General features: G+C 42.9%; 1 protein-coding gene across 5 annotated transcripts in view; it reads left to right on the top strand.

Moving 5' to 3' along the window:
• The first annotated feature begins 2403 nt into the window (after positions 1 to 2403).
• Positions 2404 to 18918, top strand: part of BCL2L11 (BCL2 like 11) — a 106557-nt gene continuing 90042 nt past the window's right edge. For 2 of the 5 annotated variants that reach the window (XM_030195934.1, XM_030195937.1), the window contains exons 1-2: positions 3821 to 3959; positions 6776 to 7173. In XM_030195934.1, the coding sequence (XP_030051794.1) occupies positions 6789 to 7173 (385 nt within the window). In that variant the 5' untranslated portion in view covers positions 3821 to 3959; positions 6776 to 6788. Of the gene's footprint in view, positions 2840 to 3820; positions 3960 to 4660; positions 4746 to 6775; positions 7174 to 18918 lie in introns of those variants that run through there. The other 3 variants (XM_030195935.1, XM_030195938.1, XM_030195936.1) reach the window with 3 other exon arrangements.

Here is an 18918-nt window from a genome sequence, read left to right as displayed (position 1 = left end):
CTCCCCATCAACCATTGGTCTATGACAATAAACACAATACAAAGTCATTTGTGACACAAATTCCTGAAGTTAACATATTTAAAATTAATTTTTTTAATTAACTTTGTGATCTGGACATTTTATTTTTAAATCGTGTTGGTCGCAGTTTCTATTTTATTCTCTCTCCTGTCTTGTTCTGTTCCTTTGCTACAACTGTCTCTGACATTGATCCATCCCTCATCTGTCTTATCTCCTTTTTTTCTTTTAGCCTCTCAATACATTCAAACTTCATCTTCTTTCAAACTCTTCTTCTTTTCATCTAGCTAATAACTTTCCATATTGGTCTCTCATTCCTTCGCTGTCCCACCACTCCTTCTCTAGCCTGCTATTCTTAACCATATTTTATGTACCCTCCATTACAACATTTCCACCTCTGTATCCGGTATCCTCCTCTCACTAATTATCTTGCCATCCCTTCTTGGCCTATCCCAAGTGTTTCTGACATTGCCACTATTTCCCCTCCCTCTCCATCCACTGTTTGAGCCCAATAGTTTTCTCTACCAACCTCACCCCCCCTCCACCACCATGGCCTAATATCTCCCTGTCCCTTTTTCTCCACCCCCATCCTCTTCCTGACCCATCTACCCTCCTGCCCCTCCCCCATGCTTTTATCAGCTCTCTTACTCTGTCTCCCTTTCATGATCCAACATTGCTCCCTCTCTCTTTCCTGCTACTGATGTTCTCCTCCTACCTTATCCCACATAAGCCAGCATCTTTCCCTAACTCCTCCCTTCCCATTGTTCAACACCTGCATTTCCTTCCCTGGGTACAACATATTTCTCTTTCTTCACAACTGCTGTCACATCTTCCATCTCTCCCTCCCCCCCCCCCCCCCCCCCACTCCTGTTTCCAATATATTTCCCTCTCTCTTCCTTCCCTACACCCGATTGCCATCTTTCTATCCTCCTCCCCTGTTCCCAGGCCCATCCATCATCCCCTCCTCCCGGTCTACAGATAGAGATAAGAGATTTCTGTTTTGGCCCAGTATAAATCATGACAAGAACAAAACACAAGAAAACTTATGGACTGCATTACGGGCTTCTAGCTCATTTAGTTATGTTTAAGTAAAAGAGATCTGCATGAAATAAAATATTTATTTTTCTTTTGAGTTATAAAACCACTTGTCCCTGAAACATTCCTAAAAATAGAATAATCCATTTGTATATCTAAAATGTCAACACCTACATGACAGGTGAGATGAAGACGTGATTCCATGTGATTCCATCTCTTTAATAAAGCGTACCACAAAGATCAACAATTGTGAATGTACACAACTCGCACATCTATATTCAGAACTGTTTTATAATATCTGCTTGTATACTATTACTCTGTTTGTTTTGTTTGTTTATTTATTTATTATCATCATGCTGACCAAGATCCTGCAATACTAAATGTTTAACTACTAGCATTCTTCCACTACTCATGATGTATTGTAAGCCACTTTGAGCCTGCAAAGAGGTGGGATAAGGTGGGATACAAATGCAACAAATAATAATGTGTCCCAATTAAAGGAGGTTTTTTTTTATTTCATCTTTATAACACCAGCCCACCCAAGGCAGATTCCAACAACAGTTAAGATGAACCAATCAGGAAACAGGATATCCTCAATGAAATTTGCCAATCTGTAGCCAACTGGATTAGGTTTAGACTTTATTCAGATGGACCACGCATAACCACTGTTATTTCTAATAATCTTTTGCTACTGTTGTCAATTGCTATTGTTTGGGTGAACTAAAACGGCAGCATGCTCAGTCTATTGCAGACAAGCTCTGCCTACTGGCTTTAGCCCATATAATGGTCTACATAGGAACAACCCGTGTCCTGTTTTATTCAACCTCCTTGCCAAAAATAACAAGGTAGAAACCGAACAAGTTTACTGCTGTCTCCTGTCATTAAACCTTGTTTTAACTTAGAGAAAAACAGATCCTACTAAGTCACGCCCCCTGTGACGTGACGTTACCTTCCTGTGGAGAGGAACCAGTCAAATTTACGTGAGCACGGGAGGAGCTCGCCCCTTTTAAGGTGGACGGTCCGGGAGACTAATCAATAATCACCAGCGTTAAGTACCATAAACAGAGAAAAAAAAACAAACAACGGAGGACATATGTAAAATGTCCATATCTAAACGACTGGCAAAAGAAAAAGATGAACTTTTAAAGGTTTTCTGATCAAATCTGGGAAGATTCCCCAGGATCCCGCTGTATCCGTTTTTTACCTTTTACCCTCAGGTTTCACTCCTGTCTATTAAACCTTCTTGGGCAGTTTTCTCCCTTCTCCAGCCCCCACCCCCACGTGTTTCGGCCGTGGTGATTTTCATTGCCCTCCTGCAGCAGTCTTGCACCTAGTTTCTTCCGCCCGCGTGGTCGCTCGTTTTTAAAGCCCCGAAACGTTCTCCCTCCGGCACCGGCGATTCACATAGCCAGCCTTCTGCCAGCGTCGGAGCCTCTCCCTCAGACGCCTCCCACCTGTGCAGAAGACAGGAAGTTGTATTGGAGGAGGCGGGAGGCGCCTGAGAAGAGGCTCCGACGCTGGCAGAACGGCTGGTGGCTATGTGAATCGCCGGTGTCGGAGGGAGAACGTCTGGGGGCTTTAAAAACGAGCGACCACGCGGATGGGCGAGAGCGGGCGAAAGAGACAGGATTCGGAATAGGTGCAAGACTCACGCAGGAGGAGGCAGAGAAAGCAGGCATTTGGCGCTTAAGCGCCGTCTCTTTTAAAAATCTGGGGGAGCGATCGCTTCCCACCTAGCTACGCCACTGGGTCTGGCTGTAGCCACTGTGTCATCGCCAGGAACGGAAAAGTAAGTAGGGGGGGCTCTAGTATTTATTGGTTGTGTGTGTGTTAATAATGGTCCTTTTCTCCGGGACATTTTTTTTTGACTGGCTGGTTCTGCCGTTATATAGCAGAGGGAGTCCTTAGAGGACATTACTTATAATGCGATAAGGATTTCTTCTGAAACAGCGACCGGGATTGCAGCCGCCGGCTATGCGAAGCTGGCGTTTTCTTGCGGCCTGAGAAAAGGGACTCTCAGCCGGGAGTAGACTGCCGCAGAGCAGTTTCCTGATCTTCCACTTGCTGGATTATTTTCACCGCATAGCAGTACAGAGCGAAGAACCAAGTACTTCCTGGGGGGGGTGGGGGGGGGGGGAATCCTAAACAGCCTTTTTTGTTTTAAGGCACTCTCTGCTGGGACTCTCTACTAGCAGGAAAGGGTCACACTTGCCCCACTAGTATCCAGCGTGAAACGAGCGCTGAACGACACTTCATATTTAGTTGAGGTTAGAATTTATTTTCCTTAATATCGGTTTTTCAGTATAAACTTATAACTAAATTTTTTTGCGCTCCCCTTTTTTTTTGGTAGACTCTCGGCTCGTGTGGAGTCAGACTATTTCTATTTTCCTGGCTGTTTTGGTGACGCAGTCTGCATGCTTGAGCTTCGGTACAGAGTGCAGCATACCCTGTGAGCAGGTCTGCTTTCTTGGTTATAGCTCTCGAGCCCTCCCTTTCCCCCCACTTTGAGCTCATCCCCAGCGACCTGCCGACTGACTAGATCAAGTAGCATTGAATAATAGAGCAGTAGGCTCCTCAAGCAATTACATCATTTGTTCAGTAGTCTGGTAATTGACTTCCTCCCGGCGCTTCGCTTCGCCTCCCCTCCCCCCTCCGTGTATCTGGCAGAACCCTAGTCCGTCGGAGCGCAAAGCCGAGCCCCTTGCTCTGCCCCTCTGACAAGTGTCGTCTGCTAGTTGGCCTGACCAGTGAACCGAGTTGCCCGCCCGTCTATAAACCACCTGCGAGAGCAGGCGAAGCGAAGTAATAGAAGGGCTGGTAATTCGGCTGGGTGTCTATAATACGGAGTGCAAAGCTGTGACTCTTTCCAGTGCCTGGGGCATTCGCGTATGGCATGGCTTCGAAGCGAAGTAAGCAATTGGGAGAATCTTGGTTATAATAATACACCCCGCCCAAGGGGTAGCGGGTTTCGCTGTACTCGTACAAATCTGGCTAATTCTCACCCATTGGCAGTCTGCACTTAAACGTCCTTTGATTTAGAAGGGGCACTCGTTTCCTGCAAAGCTGCTACACTGATAAAGTGGTGTTCGGGTGAATGCAAGGAAACTGACACCACAATCACGAGGCTTCACCTTAAGAATGCATTTCTTAGTGAGACCGAGAGCATAAGGTCCACCGCTTCGTAGAAAAATGTTTTTAAGTTTTCAGGCTAATTAAAAAAAAAAGTCCGCAGGTTTTGGCAACATAACAGGAGAAGTAACCAAAACCTGCAGCGCGCAGGCTGCTCCTGAGTGCGCTTGGTATCCAGTGGGTTTATTATTTACAAACAGCAAAAATATTTAGGATACGCGCTGCTGCTTACTTTATTTACAAAAGCATAATAGCATCGTGAAATCATCGATCTGGGAGTGCCGGAGGGCGGTTGCTTCTCTTTTCTAGGGCTGTGGAACCGCGAGTTGAGTTTGTAAACATTCGCCTCGCGCCGTGGAAGCTTATGGGGGATGTCCTCTGGCTCTTCGGATTGGCTCAGTTGGGCAGGAGGCTGGCAATTGGTGACGTCAGCGGTCGAATACGGGCTCAGTGTGCTGTGCCAGTGTGAATCAATCGAGGGAGTCTCGCCAGCGCGCGCGACAGAGGTGCTTTGGCTGCATTCGTCACTTCGGGCTCTTTACGGATAAAATTTCGAGTTCTAAATCGTAAGTGTGCACGGTCTTTGCAACGGCGCTGCGTTGCTGGCAATGCACTACGGATTTGTTGAATATCTCTCTCCCCCCCCCCCCCCCCCAAATCCCCTCCTTGTTCATGGACGCCACTGCCGCTTATGAGGACAGGACTATAGGGCTCCCGAGAAGTCTAAGGGAGACTTGCTCTTGCATGACGGAAATTGAGAACGGGCTCTATCAGAAGTGCGGTGTCCTCAGAACCCCGTTTATTGCTCCAAGGACAGGAGACTTAAAAAAAACTGTAGGACGTTGCCGACGTCAGTCGCTGCATTTTTCCTTTCAGAGAAGGAAGTGTTCTTTACAAACGAGATGTATTTAAACTCCTTAACAAGTCTTAAAAAAAAAAAAAAGAGCCATATGCGAGATCAGTGGTTTAGGGACACGAATTGTCACAAGTTTTCTGAAGGAAAGCTGCTTTCATAGGTATTTGAACGGTGGACGTGTCGAGAGAAGAGTACGCTTGCTGCAAAAATGTATGAAGGCTTTTGGCACTGCCCGGGGAGGGGGGGAGGGAGGGAGGAGGAGGGGGCAGCCTTTCAGTGTACAAATTCTATTGTGACGCACTTACTACAACCGGTGGCTACTATAGCTGCCAACTTTTCCCAGACTTGCTGTGCTCAGCACTTTCGCGAGAACAATGGGGCTGGAACAGGGATTGGGGCCGAAGGCAGGATCCCAGTCACTGTAGCCTTTCTATTTTCTCGTTTTCCTATTCTAACATTTCATCACACTGCCAATTATTCTTAATGACTTAGGCTATTAGTATTCTGCTCGGATTTTTCTTGTATTTTCCCGTAATCATCTGAGCCCGAGCCCATCCTACTGCAGCAGTACTTTAAATTCAACACTGTAACCAAACAGTTCTAAGAAAAGTTTGTAATTGGACATACATGGCAGGGTAGTTAGCAACAGCCATAGACATTTAGGATTAAGGGCATGTTTGAATATATTAAGGTATAAATTAGAAAAATATAGGTTAATCTTTAGAGAGAGAGCTCCCTATCTAGATCATAAGAATAGTGGCTGAAGAGCTTTGGGCAAGGATAATAAAATGCAGAGAAAAGTAATGTTGATGATAAAATGCTCACCAAAACATTTTGCCCATGCCAAGGGTTTGTGCTTCATTTGACACCAGTCTGTTCATCTCCAGTGCATAGCTACTTCTGTAGATTTAACTTTGGGAAACTTAAAAGTTTTAATGGCTACCATTAAAAGATCGAATTACATTCAAAATCTGTACCCTGGTCCACAAAATTATTCATGGTGAGACCCTGACATATATGTTTGACCTCGTTGATTTACCAGTAAGGAATACAAAAAGTTTGTCACGTACTTTCTTGGATCTCCATTATCCCAATTGCAGAGGACTTAAATTTAAATCAATATATGCATCTAGTTTCTCCTACAGTTGTTGGAATGCACTGCTGAATGCCATAAAAACAACACACGATTTGGCAGCCTTCCGGAAACTATTAAAGACTAACCTGTTCAGAAAGACTTATCAAAGGACCCTTCTTAAAAAAACAGAACATCAGAACTGTACCAGAATTAGTTAACATTGAATTATTCTTATTTTGGTTACTTAATCACATTGTCATTATTGAACGCTTTTCACTACCCTTGATTTCAGCACCTGAAATGTATTGATTACCGATTTTATTCTAATTTACTGTGTACTCTATATACTCTTGAAACATTCTTCTGTATTTCTTATTCTGGAAATGGCGATCGCCACTATGGTATTTGTAAGGCACATTGAGCCTGCAAAGAGGTGGGAAAATGTGGGATATAAATGCAGAAAATAAATAACAGTAATGCTCAATTGTGCACGTTTTACCATACCCTTGATATGTTAAAGATATTTAACATACAGTTAAAACATTCTCAGTGCATTGCAGAAAAACTTACATTTGCGGATCACAATTATGAAACTTGGCTAATGTTCTTTTCAAGAGACTAAAATTTCCTGGATCCTAATATTTTATTTTGTTTATATTCTGCAGAAAAAAAGACCAGATGGCAAAACAGCCTTCAGATCTGAACTGTGACCAAGAAGAAAGTGGTTCCTTGCGGTCTACTGAGAGGTCAGCACGGCCTTGTTATCTGAGACCAGGGGCCCCTACCTCATTACAAAGTCAGTATCCAGGTAATCATTCAGGAGAGGGGAGCAGTTCACCAAGCAGCCCTCAGGGACCATTTGTGCCACCTGCTAGCCCCAGTCCTTTCACCACCAGATCCCCACTTTTCATGTTTGTCAGAAGATCCTCACTGCTTTCTGGATCCTCCAGTGGTTGTTTCTCTTTCGACATGGACAGGAGTCCTGCACCTATGAGCTGTGACAAATCCACACAAACTCCGAGCCCCCCTTGTCAGGCCTTGAACCATTTTTTAAGCTCAATGGGTAAGCAAAATAATTGTAAGAAACTAATTGGTCCTAGCTTTTTTCCCCCCCCCCCCTTAAACCAGGTTCTGGAAGCAAAATGTAAGAATGTGTAGAACAGTAACAGAGCACCAGCTTCTCTATGCTGGGAATTAATTGCTTTTTCAAGACTGCAATTGGTTTTGAGTGAAAACAACCAAACTTGACGTTTATTTTGTTTTTTTTTTTATTTACAGAATATCATTTCAGTAGTGTTGCACTTTATTCCAGTAGATAATTTCATTCTTAACATGCTTAAAAGATAAGGGAAATTATTTTATGGCTCCTTTATGTATGTCTTAGAGGTCAGTTTAAATGCCTAAATTTTTGGAAACAATTTTACATTTTCCACTTGTGTAGATAAGGGTTTTTTTTGTTTTTTTTTTTATTTATTTTGAGTGCCCCTTGTTCCTATAGTTAGAAAGCTTTATCTATACAAATTTTATAGCAAACACTGAGGGCTGTGAAATCCACTCAGGTGGATTCTGCAACTTCCAAGATTAGTGATTCTCATCCTTTCTTCTATTATGGCAGCTGATGGACCATATTCTTGTGTGTGATTTACTGATCACTAAAAATCTGTGGTTGAACAAAAAAGAACCCAAATAAAATTAATTTTCATTAATTTTGAAATACAATCTTAACAATTTACTACTCTTATAGACTCTTACTGAAATCAGGACTAGATTAAATTTTTTGTTTCCTAATAAAAGCTTTGCTTCATCATTGAGAAATCTGGGACTGATGCCTGAACAGTTATTCAATATTGGGTTGAATGGCAGATATAAGGCACATTAAACTGTCAGCATAATGATTTTTTAACCTGTTCTGGTGTTCATACAAAGGAAAGCTAGGATGTGCCCCCCTTTACAGCTTGCCATACCAAAAAAATTTATGTACTATAATAAAACGCAGCCTCAACGTTCTGAGGACACTGAAGTCACTCACACACCGGTTCGTGGTTTCATGGTGGTGAAGCCACCACATCTTCATGCCCCGCCCTCGCGTCACACGTGATGACGTCGAGGGCGGAACACGAAAACAAATTTACGCACGGGGAGCAGTACTCCTCCCCTTCCAACAAATCCCAGCCGCCGCTGACGTGCACGTGAACCCCGCCCCTTTCGCCACATTGCCCCGCCCACGGTAGCACACGCTTAACCTCACCAACCTCCCTCCCTCCCTGTCACCTCCCCTCCCCTTACGCGTGTCTCCCTGGTGGTCTAGAGGTACCTGTTCCGTCGGCCCAGGAAAGAAAGAGCCCCCTCTTTCCTCCCGTAGCGGTGGCTTCCTTGCTGCATGGTGTGGGAGTCCGGCTCTCGGCGTTTCAAAATGGCCACCGACAGTTCAAGCTGTCTCGCGAGACTTCAACTCTCGGCGGCCATTTTGAAATGCCGAGAGCCAGACTCCCACACCATGCAGCAAGGAAGCCACCGCTACGGGAGGAAAGAGGGGGCTCTTTCTTTCCTGGGCTGACGGAACAGGTACCGGAAGGGGAGGGGAAGGGAGTCCTGCGCCCGTTTCATCGGCGCCAGAAACGGGCCATTTTTACTAGTATATATAATATTCTGTTATCTCTTTGACGGCAACAAAGAAACTATCCAGTGCCAAATATCTTGTGAAGTAACAACCTTTCAAATTACTCAGTACCTATTAAGCACACATTCCATCCTATGATAGCATTAACTTTCAGGATACAAATACCAAAAATTGCATGTTTGAAAAGCCAGTGTTGAAAATATAGGACACAATACTGGTACTTAAGAAGCTGAACAAGTTCCCCTGCTATAGATCCTCACACAAACTATATGCCAACAGAATAGACTAACCTGCAGCATTTACAGAATAAGACCAAAAATCATAAATAGAAATTCCTATAAACTACAGTTGCTAAAACAGCATTAATAAAAAAAAAAAAAAGTCATGTCCTCCTTACTTGGCAACATGAAGATATAAAAAAAGCACATTCCCCAAAATATTTTTTTTTCCTTAACACTATAAATTTGAATATAATTGTTTTTATTGCTTTTGTTGGCAATTTAATTGGATGGTCCCTTATGCTCTTTTATCCTAAATACTTCCCAAAACATCCTTTTGAAATTTTTCTTCTCTTCCTTTCATTTTCTACATCTGACACTGTTTTTTTTTTCTTGTATCCTTTTCTTCCTTGCCTCTCTTCATTCATTGCTAGATTTCATGCCTCCACCCTCTGACACTTTCCTTTTCATCCTTTCTACCTTTCCTCTCTTCACTCATTGCTAGAATTCATATCTCCATTCTCCAGTCCTCAATATCCCCTAACTTTTCATCTTCCACTCTTATTACTCTCCAGTTAATCTATTTCTTCCTCTTGCATTCCTTTCAAGCCTTATGTTCCTATCCTCGCACCCCATTTTTCGCACAATCCCTAGAACCCTGTTGCTAACTTAAACCAGCTTCCCTGCCCTCATACTTCCTCTTCCTCTAGTCATCTCACCAGCCAGCTTTTGCCCTTTCACTGAACCTGCTTCCCATAGCCCCTTTTTGTTCATCCCTTTCTCTAGCTCTTCCGTATGTTTTCAGTTGCACACCATTTCTCCATCCTACTTCATCTTTTCATACTTTGGCTCAAATACCCCACAATCACACTACCCTAGCCAATTACTTTGTCCTCACTGTGGGCACAATCCATGAATTCTCATGCTGTCTCTGTTTGGTCAATCTGCAAACTTCTGCCCAGTCCCGCGTTTCCTTGTTCTCCCTCATATCCAGTCCCCACCCTATTTCAGGCTTGAAAGCTGCTTTTTTTTTGGGGGGGGGGGGCACTGACCAACCAACCCTGGTGTCCTCCCTTGTAGTGGTATCATTTCACCTGGTTCATGGCTTCTCACTCGTGCCTCAAGCTTTCCCCATACTCACTATAAATGTGTATTATTTCCCCATTCAACATCCCTCACCTAACCATCCCCTTTAAACATTTTTCCAGCCTATGATCAGAGTTGGTAGGAGTTGAGAGAGCAGCTAGTAATTGCAGTGACCATGAATGTGGAGGAAGGAGCAGGACCTTTATATTTCTGAGCCAGGCTGGCAGTGGTGGTCTCTGCCGCAGGATTTCCTGCCCAGGTTGGTGGAAGTACAGGTGTATTCAGGATGCAGTGGTGGTGATAGTGTGGTGCAGCACTGATCAATGAGGGTTTGGAAAAGCAGTATTAAGAGGTTATGGAGACTTCAAGTATTGCTCTGCTTAGCTGGTAGGTGCATGTGCGTAAAAAGCAGAGGTTTGGTGACACTAATTGAGAATTGCTGTCTTAGAGGGAATAAGTGATGGTAGAAATTCATACCTGTGTATTTTAAGCTTGGCATCTCAAGTTTCGTAAGATACTAGAGACTTTCTTTACTTTGAGTTTTTGTACATACCCCAAAGTGGTGAATCATATATTTTGGCATAAATTCTTTCACACTTTCTTAAATTGTTGATCCTAAAGTTTTACTGTACCTGATGTGAATAATATACAATGCCTGGCCATTTTATTTTGATTAGTGAAACATGCATTATCAAAACATTGACAAGTAACTCTGGAGTTTTCCTGGTATCTTGAGCTTAAGTGCTTATGAGTATGTACCTGTGTTTTTGTCAAAGGGTTTGGTAAATGCCACAATCTCATATTACAGGATGAATTGAAAACCACCTTCCTCATAGGCAGTGGTTGTGGTTACAGCTGCGAGGTGTTTACTATAATATACCCCGAGGAAAGATTTTTCTGGCACTGTTTCAGTAATTATACATTAATGAATATTTTGTAATGGAATTGAACTTTCATGGCATTCTTTTTTTTTTTTTTTTTTTCTCTTTCTCAAGAACATATCTTTCTTGACATGCAAATTAGCTTGGCAGTTAATAGCTCACATTACTGAAATGTTACTATGTTAGTGTGTGCTAATGCTATTAATGTGTGTTAGTAATTGGATCCAATTGTATAAATAAGGCACAAACTCTGTACTACATATTGAACTCCTAGTGATAGATAAAGTAATTTTAGGGAAAAGCAGGACTTTATTGTTGTGGATTGCTTTTCAACAGAATTTATGCAAGGTTTGTCATGTAAGTCTTTGAATATCAGTTTTGTTGGTGTTCTAGTTGTGTTGAATGGATGAGGATGTGTTCTTATCACAAGTGTATGTTGAGCCACATGCACTAAAGGAATTTTTCAGCTTTCCTTTGTAAATAATACTTAATATTTCTGGCCCAATGACAGAACACACTAAAAGTTAAGCTATACGTGATCCTTTTTTCAATGAGCTCTCTATCTCATGGGTCAGTTTCTTTTGCTTTACTTTTTGGATTGGAACAAAACTAAGGTATTGATGTAAAGTAATGTATGTCATGCCAGAAGTCAAATAAGAAAAAGTTGCCAGTCTTCTGGGGCTTTTTTTTTTTCTGCTGCTGCTTTTGTCTGTTTCATGGAGGGACTTGCTATTGGCTTAGGTGACAGTGCTGTCTTTATCCAGTGGGCACCATTACATCTCTTTCCACAGTTGTAAAGAGCTATGATTTGTTTATAAATGGAATTGATTTCTTCTGAATTTAATAGGGCTGTACATTAATAGTTATGCTGTGATTAACTCATTAATTACGATTAAACTTTAACCACAATAAAACTGCTGCCCCCCTCCCCCTTCCTACCTGCATGCATGCACAGTTGGTCCTTTTTTCCAGCAAATCTTTTTGCCCTGCACCGTTATTTAAATGCTGCCCCGGCCTGCATTGGGCCTTTTCTTCTGACCTGCCCCCCCCCCCCCGTTTTGAGAAGGGGGCTGGATTCACGCGAGGCAGCGTTTTTAATACCTCTGCCAATGCAGGGTGAAAATTTACTTGTGGGGGGGGGGGGGGGGGAGGGAGAGCCACCGGCATTCTGGGAGGGAGAGATGCCGAAGTGGGCAGGCAGGCAGGTATTGAGAGAATAACTGCGGGAGAGGAGGCATTGCACGTTTGATAGAGAGATGGAAAATGGGTGAAAGCATGGGGGGGGGGGGGGAGAGAGCACATTTCAGAGAGAATGGGTAAAGGCAGTGGTAGGGGAGGGGCACATTTTAAGAGACTGGGTGAGGGAGGGGCACATTGTGAAATAGAGCATGGGTGAAGGTGGGGGAGGGGCACATTGTGAAAGAGAATGGGTTTGGGCCCCCTCCAAATCTGCAGTACCTGTTCAATGGCTTGTGAGGTAGCTAAAGCCCCACCAACTGAAGAAATCCATTATGCGAGTCACCCCTTTCTCCTTGTACTGCCTCAGGAGTGAGGTAGTCGGTGGGGTGCCTCGAGCCACCAATGCTTGCCCTTTCCAAGCATACTCAGTTCGTGCATCAATGGCTGGAGGCAGCACAAGGATGAAAGGTGCCACTTTAGGCAGTGGATTTCTTTGACTAGCAGGGCTTCGGCATCCCCACCAGCAAAGGTATGATATCTGTTGGGGGGGGGAAGGAGAGGAAATGTTGCCCCCCCCCCCCCCCAACGAACTGGTGGTTTTAATCGCGATTACAAATTTTAATCAAGCGTCGACCCTAGGATTTAAGGATGGGTTTTTTTTAAATGCAACTTTCTGGAACTTAATTGATGTCTTCGGTATTGTACATTGATTTAAGCATTTGAAATAAAAGCACATGTAGCTTCTTCACATCCTAAGTGTAGTTTTTCTTTCATATTTAATATGACACTTTTTAATGTAAGTATTTTGTTCTCTGCAGTATTACAAAAGAAAAGAGCAGGCGTTCTTTGCAGTCCTTATGACATCTGTCTATGAAATAGTTTATGAAATATCTGTGAAGTGAGCTTTTGTGGTGGGATAAGTAATGGATTACAAGGCATTGGTTTTACTCTTGCCCCAGAATTTTATTTTGTCAATTGTAAGCAGGAAAAAATGCAAAATGCTCATTTCCATACTTACTGCCTTTTTTTTTTTTTTTTTTTTTTTAATATTCATTTTTTTAAATGAAACATCTGTTAAGCTATTTTAAGATGCAGTAGCTCACATTAGGTTTACAGGTATGTAATGTAAACAGTGCTTCTTGATTAGTAGCTGTCACATGTTGCCAGAGGGATCATCAAATCGCTGGTCTTTCACAGCTGGGGTAGTATTTCCATCCTGAGGTCCATTTTTATTAAGTTAATTCTGTAATGCTGCATAAACAAAGGAAAGTAGATGTGATATGACCCAGTTACCTTTCTGCAACAGCTAATTGTGGTGTAACAGTGTACATGGGTTACTCTGAGGCATATTTTCAAAGCACTTTGGGAGGCTAAGTGCTTTGAAAATGAGCCTGTCTGTGTCTTCTATCTAAATTTATGCATAGCTGTTCTATATTAGTAGCTGGTGCTGGAGTTTTATCTCCTGACATGGAGTAATGTATGTTCTCTCAACATAGAGAACTGTCCTGGTGATGCATAGCTATAATTTTATACTTTAATTACAAGTCTCTGAAAAGCTAAGGAGGTCTTAAAATGCATAGTGTTTTTTGGGCTTAACACACTATACCACTGAATTTTAACACCTGGTAAGCCCATAACTAAAGCTGCAGCAGGAATGGGTGTTCCCACCACTTTTTTTTCTTCTTTTTATTAGACTGTGTGTTAACAGTTGGATTAAACACATGCTACCTGCTCTGAGTTAACACAGGAGCACTTAAGCCTCCTATTTAGGAGGTGGTAAGTACTGCCACATTGTGTTAGTCAGTTTTACATAAGTAACATGCTAGCTGGCTAATGCTGCCACACTTAGTCTGCCCATGCTGCACTCCAGAATGAAAAATTCTTTAATGTGCCGTTTTTAACGCACGAAAGGCTTAACTACTGCAAAGCCCTTTTAATGTAGTTTTGTGGTAGCCTGTTCCTGCATGTTAATCCCACATTAAGGGCTTAATACCCTTTATTAGGAGTAGGTCCCCAAGTGTGGAATTTATGAAAGTGTGTTTAATTGCTGTTTTGTCACTTGGATAACAGTATTAAATGTTGGCAAGTATCAGGTGTTTGTTTTCGCACATACCATGTCAGTAGTGTTACTGAGCCAGGTATGGAGGGCATAATCTCAATATTTCAGATGTACTTCCAATGCTCACCTTAGTACTTTGTACCAAAAAGCTTCAGTCTGAAATTTTATAGGGTGTAATATGTATAGGCAGATTGGTAACTTGTAATTGGGTTAGTAGCTCCTAATATAATTGGAATATTTCTGTAACTTTCTACCACATTTTCATGGTTTGAGGGTTTTTCTCTCCTTGTTAAAATGTAAAATTCACTTGGTTGGATAAGTATCTATTTCCTTGCAAATTGTTGTATTACTGAAAAATGAAACTTTCCTATTTAATGTTTCATATTGTTCTAATGCATTTCCGAGGGACTGTAACATAGGTGTGGGGGAGCATTGTAGAATTTGGTGTGTTAGGTGGTGGTCTTTTTCCCAAAGCATTTTTCTTTTTTCTGTTTAGAGTATGCGTGTTTCCTGTGTGAAAGACAGCACATGAGAATGCTGTTCTTCTAAATTAATGGGGTGGTTTCCCTGAGGCCCTTCCTTTCCTCCCCAAATGTACTAAGACATTGAATCTTTCTGTACACTACCTATGAATGATGCTTTTAACATAGTAAGAAACATGACGTCAGATAATGGCCAAATGCCCATCCTGTGTACCCATCCTCAGTAACCACCAATTCCTCCTTTTTCTAAAAGATCCTATGTTCCTGTCCCAAACTTGCTTAAATTCTGATGGTCCTTGTCTCTACAATTGCCACTGGGAGGCCATTACACATGTCCACCACCATTTCCGTGAAAGAATATTTTCGTAGATTTCATTTCCTCTTGACTTCATCCTATGCCCTCTCATTTCAGAGGTTTTTCCTTCATTTGCAAACGGCTCACCTCCCATACATTGTCACTGAGGTATTTAAACGTCTCCCTTCTCTCCTGCCTTTCTTCCAGTGAATGCATGTTGAGGTTTATAAGCCTGTCCCTATATGTGTTATGACAGACTGTACCAGTTTTGTAGCCGCCCTCTGGACCGACTCCATCCTGTTTATTTTTCTGTAGGTGTGGTCTCCAAAATTGCACACAGTACTAAATGGGGCATGACCAGAGACTTGTACAAGGGCACTACCACCTCTCTTTTTCCTTCTGGCCATCCCTCTCCTTATGCACCCAAACATTCTTCTGGCTTTGACTGTTGCCTTTTCTGCCTGTTAGGCCACCTTAAGATCATCAGACAAAATCATCCTCCAAGTCCTGCTATTTTGTATGCAGAAGCACTTCATCCCCTATATTGTAACATTCCTTTGGATTTTTGTAACCCAAGTGCACGACCCTATATTTCTTAGCATTAAATCTTAGTTGCTAATTATTGGACCATTGTTCAAGCTTCGCTAGATCCTTCCTCATGCTATCCACACCATCCGGGGTGTCCACCCTATTAGAGTTTGGTATCATCTGCAAAGATGTTAGAGCTGGTCTGAGGACCGATCCTTTTGGCATGCCACTGGTGACATCCCTTTCTTCACAGCAAGCTCCATTACCAGTATCCTTTCTCTCGTTTAACCAGTTTTTAACCCAGTCTGTCACTTTGCCCCGTACTGAGGGCGCTCCTATCAGCCACCTGTGTGGAACTGTGCCAAAGGCTTTGCTAAAATCCAAGTACACCACATCTAATGCCATTTCCATATCCAACTGTTTGGTCACCCAGTCAAGGAAATCAATCAGATTTGTCGACAAGACCTGCCTCTAATGAAACCGTGCTGCAGTCCATTTGATTCGAGAAACCTCACAATCCTCTGCTTTTAGAAGTGTTTCCATTAGTTTACTCACCAGTGAGGTCAGATTGACAGGTCCAATTACCAACCTCCTACTATTTTTGCTTTTGTGTGGACATATTCGCCCTTCTCCAGTGCTCTGGGATCACTCCAGACTCTAATTAAGCATTGAGCTTGGATGGCGGAGCTGCCAGAACTTCTCAGAATTCTTGAGTACCCTCGGGGGAGTCTGATTCACTAAGGGTTTTCTACGTGTAGATTAAAATGAAGAATCTGTATAGAAAATATTCCAGTAGCATTTATCGGTGTGTTCTCTCTTTCTCTCTCTTCAACAGAACATCTTAAGGACCAGTGGCAGTTATATAGTTGTGGGGCAGCAGTTGTAAGTCAAATGGTAATTGTGCTTGATACTGTGTACTTCAACCCCCTAATTCTATATAGTGCACCACAAGTTAGGTACTAATTTCTCACATAACTTTTGGTGTTCAAATGGAATTGAATAGTAGTTGTGTGTAACTGCACTTAGCCCCTACTTTGTACAATAGCATGTAACTGCTAGGGGAACATGCATATGGGCAGAGCATGGCAGGATGCACACTTGGGGTCTAAAACTTATTAGCATCTAAATGTTGGAACCTATGTATGCAGCTGAGTATTCTGTGTTTATACCTGCCTGTTACATGGCATAAAATGGCACATTTCCTTAGCATCTCAGCCACGTGAATGTGAACAAATGGGTTGTCTTTTCCTGACAGCAGATATAGAGGTAGATAGCTGAGTTTCTCTTTCTTCCCCCCGCCCCCCGACTTGGATATAGGCTGGTTCTCTGAAACACTTCACTATTTCTGTTCCTCCAGCAGATGGTAAGATTGTTTAGGCTGGTGCACAGGCTTACTGGCCTGTTGCTATGGTTAAGCCTTGGTCTTGCTCCTAGTCCATCAGTTATGTCAAGGTAAACGTGGCGCTACAGCTCAACAGCTTCCAACTGGCTTACATTCAGGTTTGGTCGTCTTGCAGGCAAGGGCCCTGTAGGTAATATGGGTTCCCATCCCACTTCCCACTCTCCTTTTCTCCATCCCCAGGGGCATCCCTCGGCTTTCTTTGTTTCTGTCCTGTTCAGGGAAATAGTTAAAAAAAAAAAAAAAAAAAACACAACAAGCTTATTTAAAATTTAGGGGGTGGGGGGGAATCAGCAATAATAAAAAGCAGTGCTAAGCCATCTCGAGAGCCCAAGTGGTCTGGGGAGTGCTGGGCAGGAGCATACTTGCCCAGGCAGGCTGACCACATGGTCAGATATGCTAGCAAACAGATGCTGTTGTGTCTGCAATAACCAGCAGCTTAGCACAGCTGCTGGTTCCCTTTACCCATCTTGAAATGGGCTGTATTTCCTTGTACTGGGGGCTGTGGAAGAGAAGTTGAAGGGCTGCCAATTCTGTCTCTGACAGCCCTTGGGACCTGCAGCCCTGAGCAGCCTGAAGGGAACAGCAGCTACTTTGTCCTTGGTGGCTCCTTCATATGTGTTGCTACAAGAGAAGGGGGTATGGGGGGGGGGGGGGCTACCATATTTAGATCTATTAATTCAATAGTAATTGACAACTAATGCTTTATGATTAAAGCTTGTTTAACCATTTGGGGGGGGGGGGGTGGAATACCTCAGAAACCATAGTACATGCTGTTTCTGTTCATTTTCCAATTTTTTTTTTTTTTTTTTTTTTTTTACATTTGTACCCCGCGCTTTCCCACTCATGGCAGGCTCAATGCGGCTTACATGGGGCAATAGACGGTTAAGTGACTTGCCCAAAGTCACAAGGAGCTACCTGTGCTGGGAATTGAACTCAGTTCCTCAGTTCCCCAGGACCAAAGTCCACCACCCTAACCACTAGGCCACTCCTCCACTCCAATTTTTAATCTTTGGTCTTTAAACAAAAACACCGTCCAATCACTTTGTAGTGATGCTAGTGGAAAAAAATGTGTAACTTGAAATCGCTGACAGAGCTGGATTTAAAATAAAGTACATTTACACCTGCCCATATTCAGTAAAAATAAAGAACTTGAATTTATCTTATTTGACCCAACAGGGCCACCTCTTCATCCTTTAGGAGGCTTCAGGGGTTTAAACACAGCTCTCAGCTCAATTACCATGGAGAATCACTGTCCATTTTTTGCTTTCATGTTAAAGGATGCAAACCTGCAATATAAAAGTTGTAAATTTAAAATTCATTACACCATTAAGAAACATTGTATAGGAGTGCATATTTAACTCTAGCTCTTTTCATAGGCATACATTTTTAACTAGTGCTTTTCACGGCGCCACATCTAGATGTGAACATGCTGAACACTGCAATGGTACTAATATTTATTTACAAAAAATATTGTGCACACAAGCATTCTCTATGCTTTTCCACTGTTGGTACTGAATCATGCCTTTCCACAAACGGCACAATAATTGCTGTTTCCTTATCAGCAGCAGATGAATCCATTACGAATGGGTTGTGTCCACCTACCAGCAGGGGGAGATAGAGAACACTGAAAACCATAGTGCCTCTAGGACGGCTAGCTCCATCTGCCTCTCAGTATTTCTCTATCTCCCAGCAGGGTTGGACACAGCTTGTTCAGCTCCTTGAAGATTCTGCCTGGGGTGGCTCCTGTGCTTTTGCCAGTTGTAGCAGGGGTGTTGTGGCTAAATGGAGCCCACTTTAAAGGCACATAGGTTCGCCCTTTCCCTGCCTTTCCCACCCTCTTCTGCTTCTGGAGTGCCTCTGTAGCTGCTTGCCTCCAACTTTCCTCACAGCGTTTAAAAAAACAAAACAAAACGCGCTTTTCAGCACTGCTATTTCTGAGGCTTTTCCTGACTGTGCAGCGTGACCGGAGCTCGTCGACTCGGTCCTTTGAGGTAAGAGCGGTACTCAGCTCCTCCGGGGAGGGCCCACGGACAGCGTTCCAATCAGGGTGATTTTGGC

This window comes from Microcaecilia unicolor, chromosome 3, assembly GCF_901765095.1.
Source record: "Microcaecilia unicolor chromosome 3, aMicUni1.1, whole genome shotgun sequence".
NCBI lineage: Eukaryota > Metazoa > Chordata > Amphibia > Gymnophiona > Siphonopidae > Microcaecilia > Microcaecilia unicolor.
Note: the sequence above shows the minus strand (reverse complement) of the source record. Positions and strands in the feature narration are given on the sequence as shown.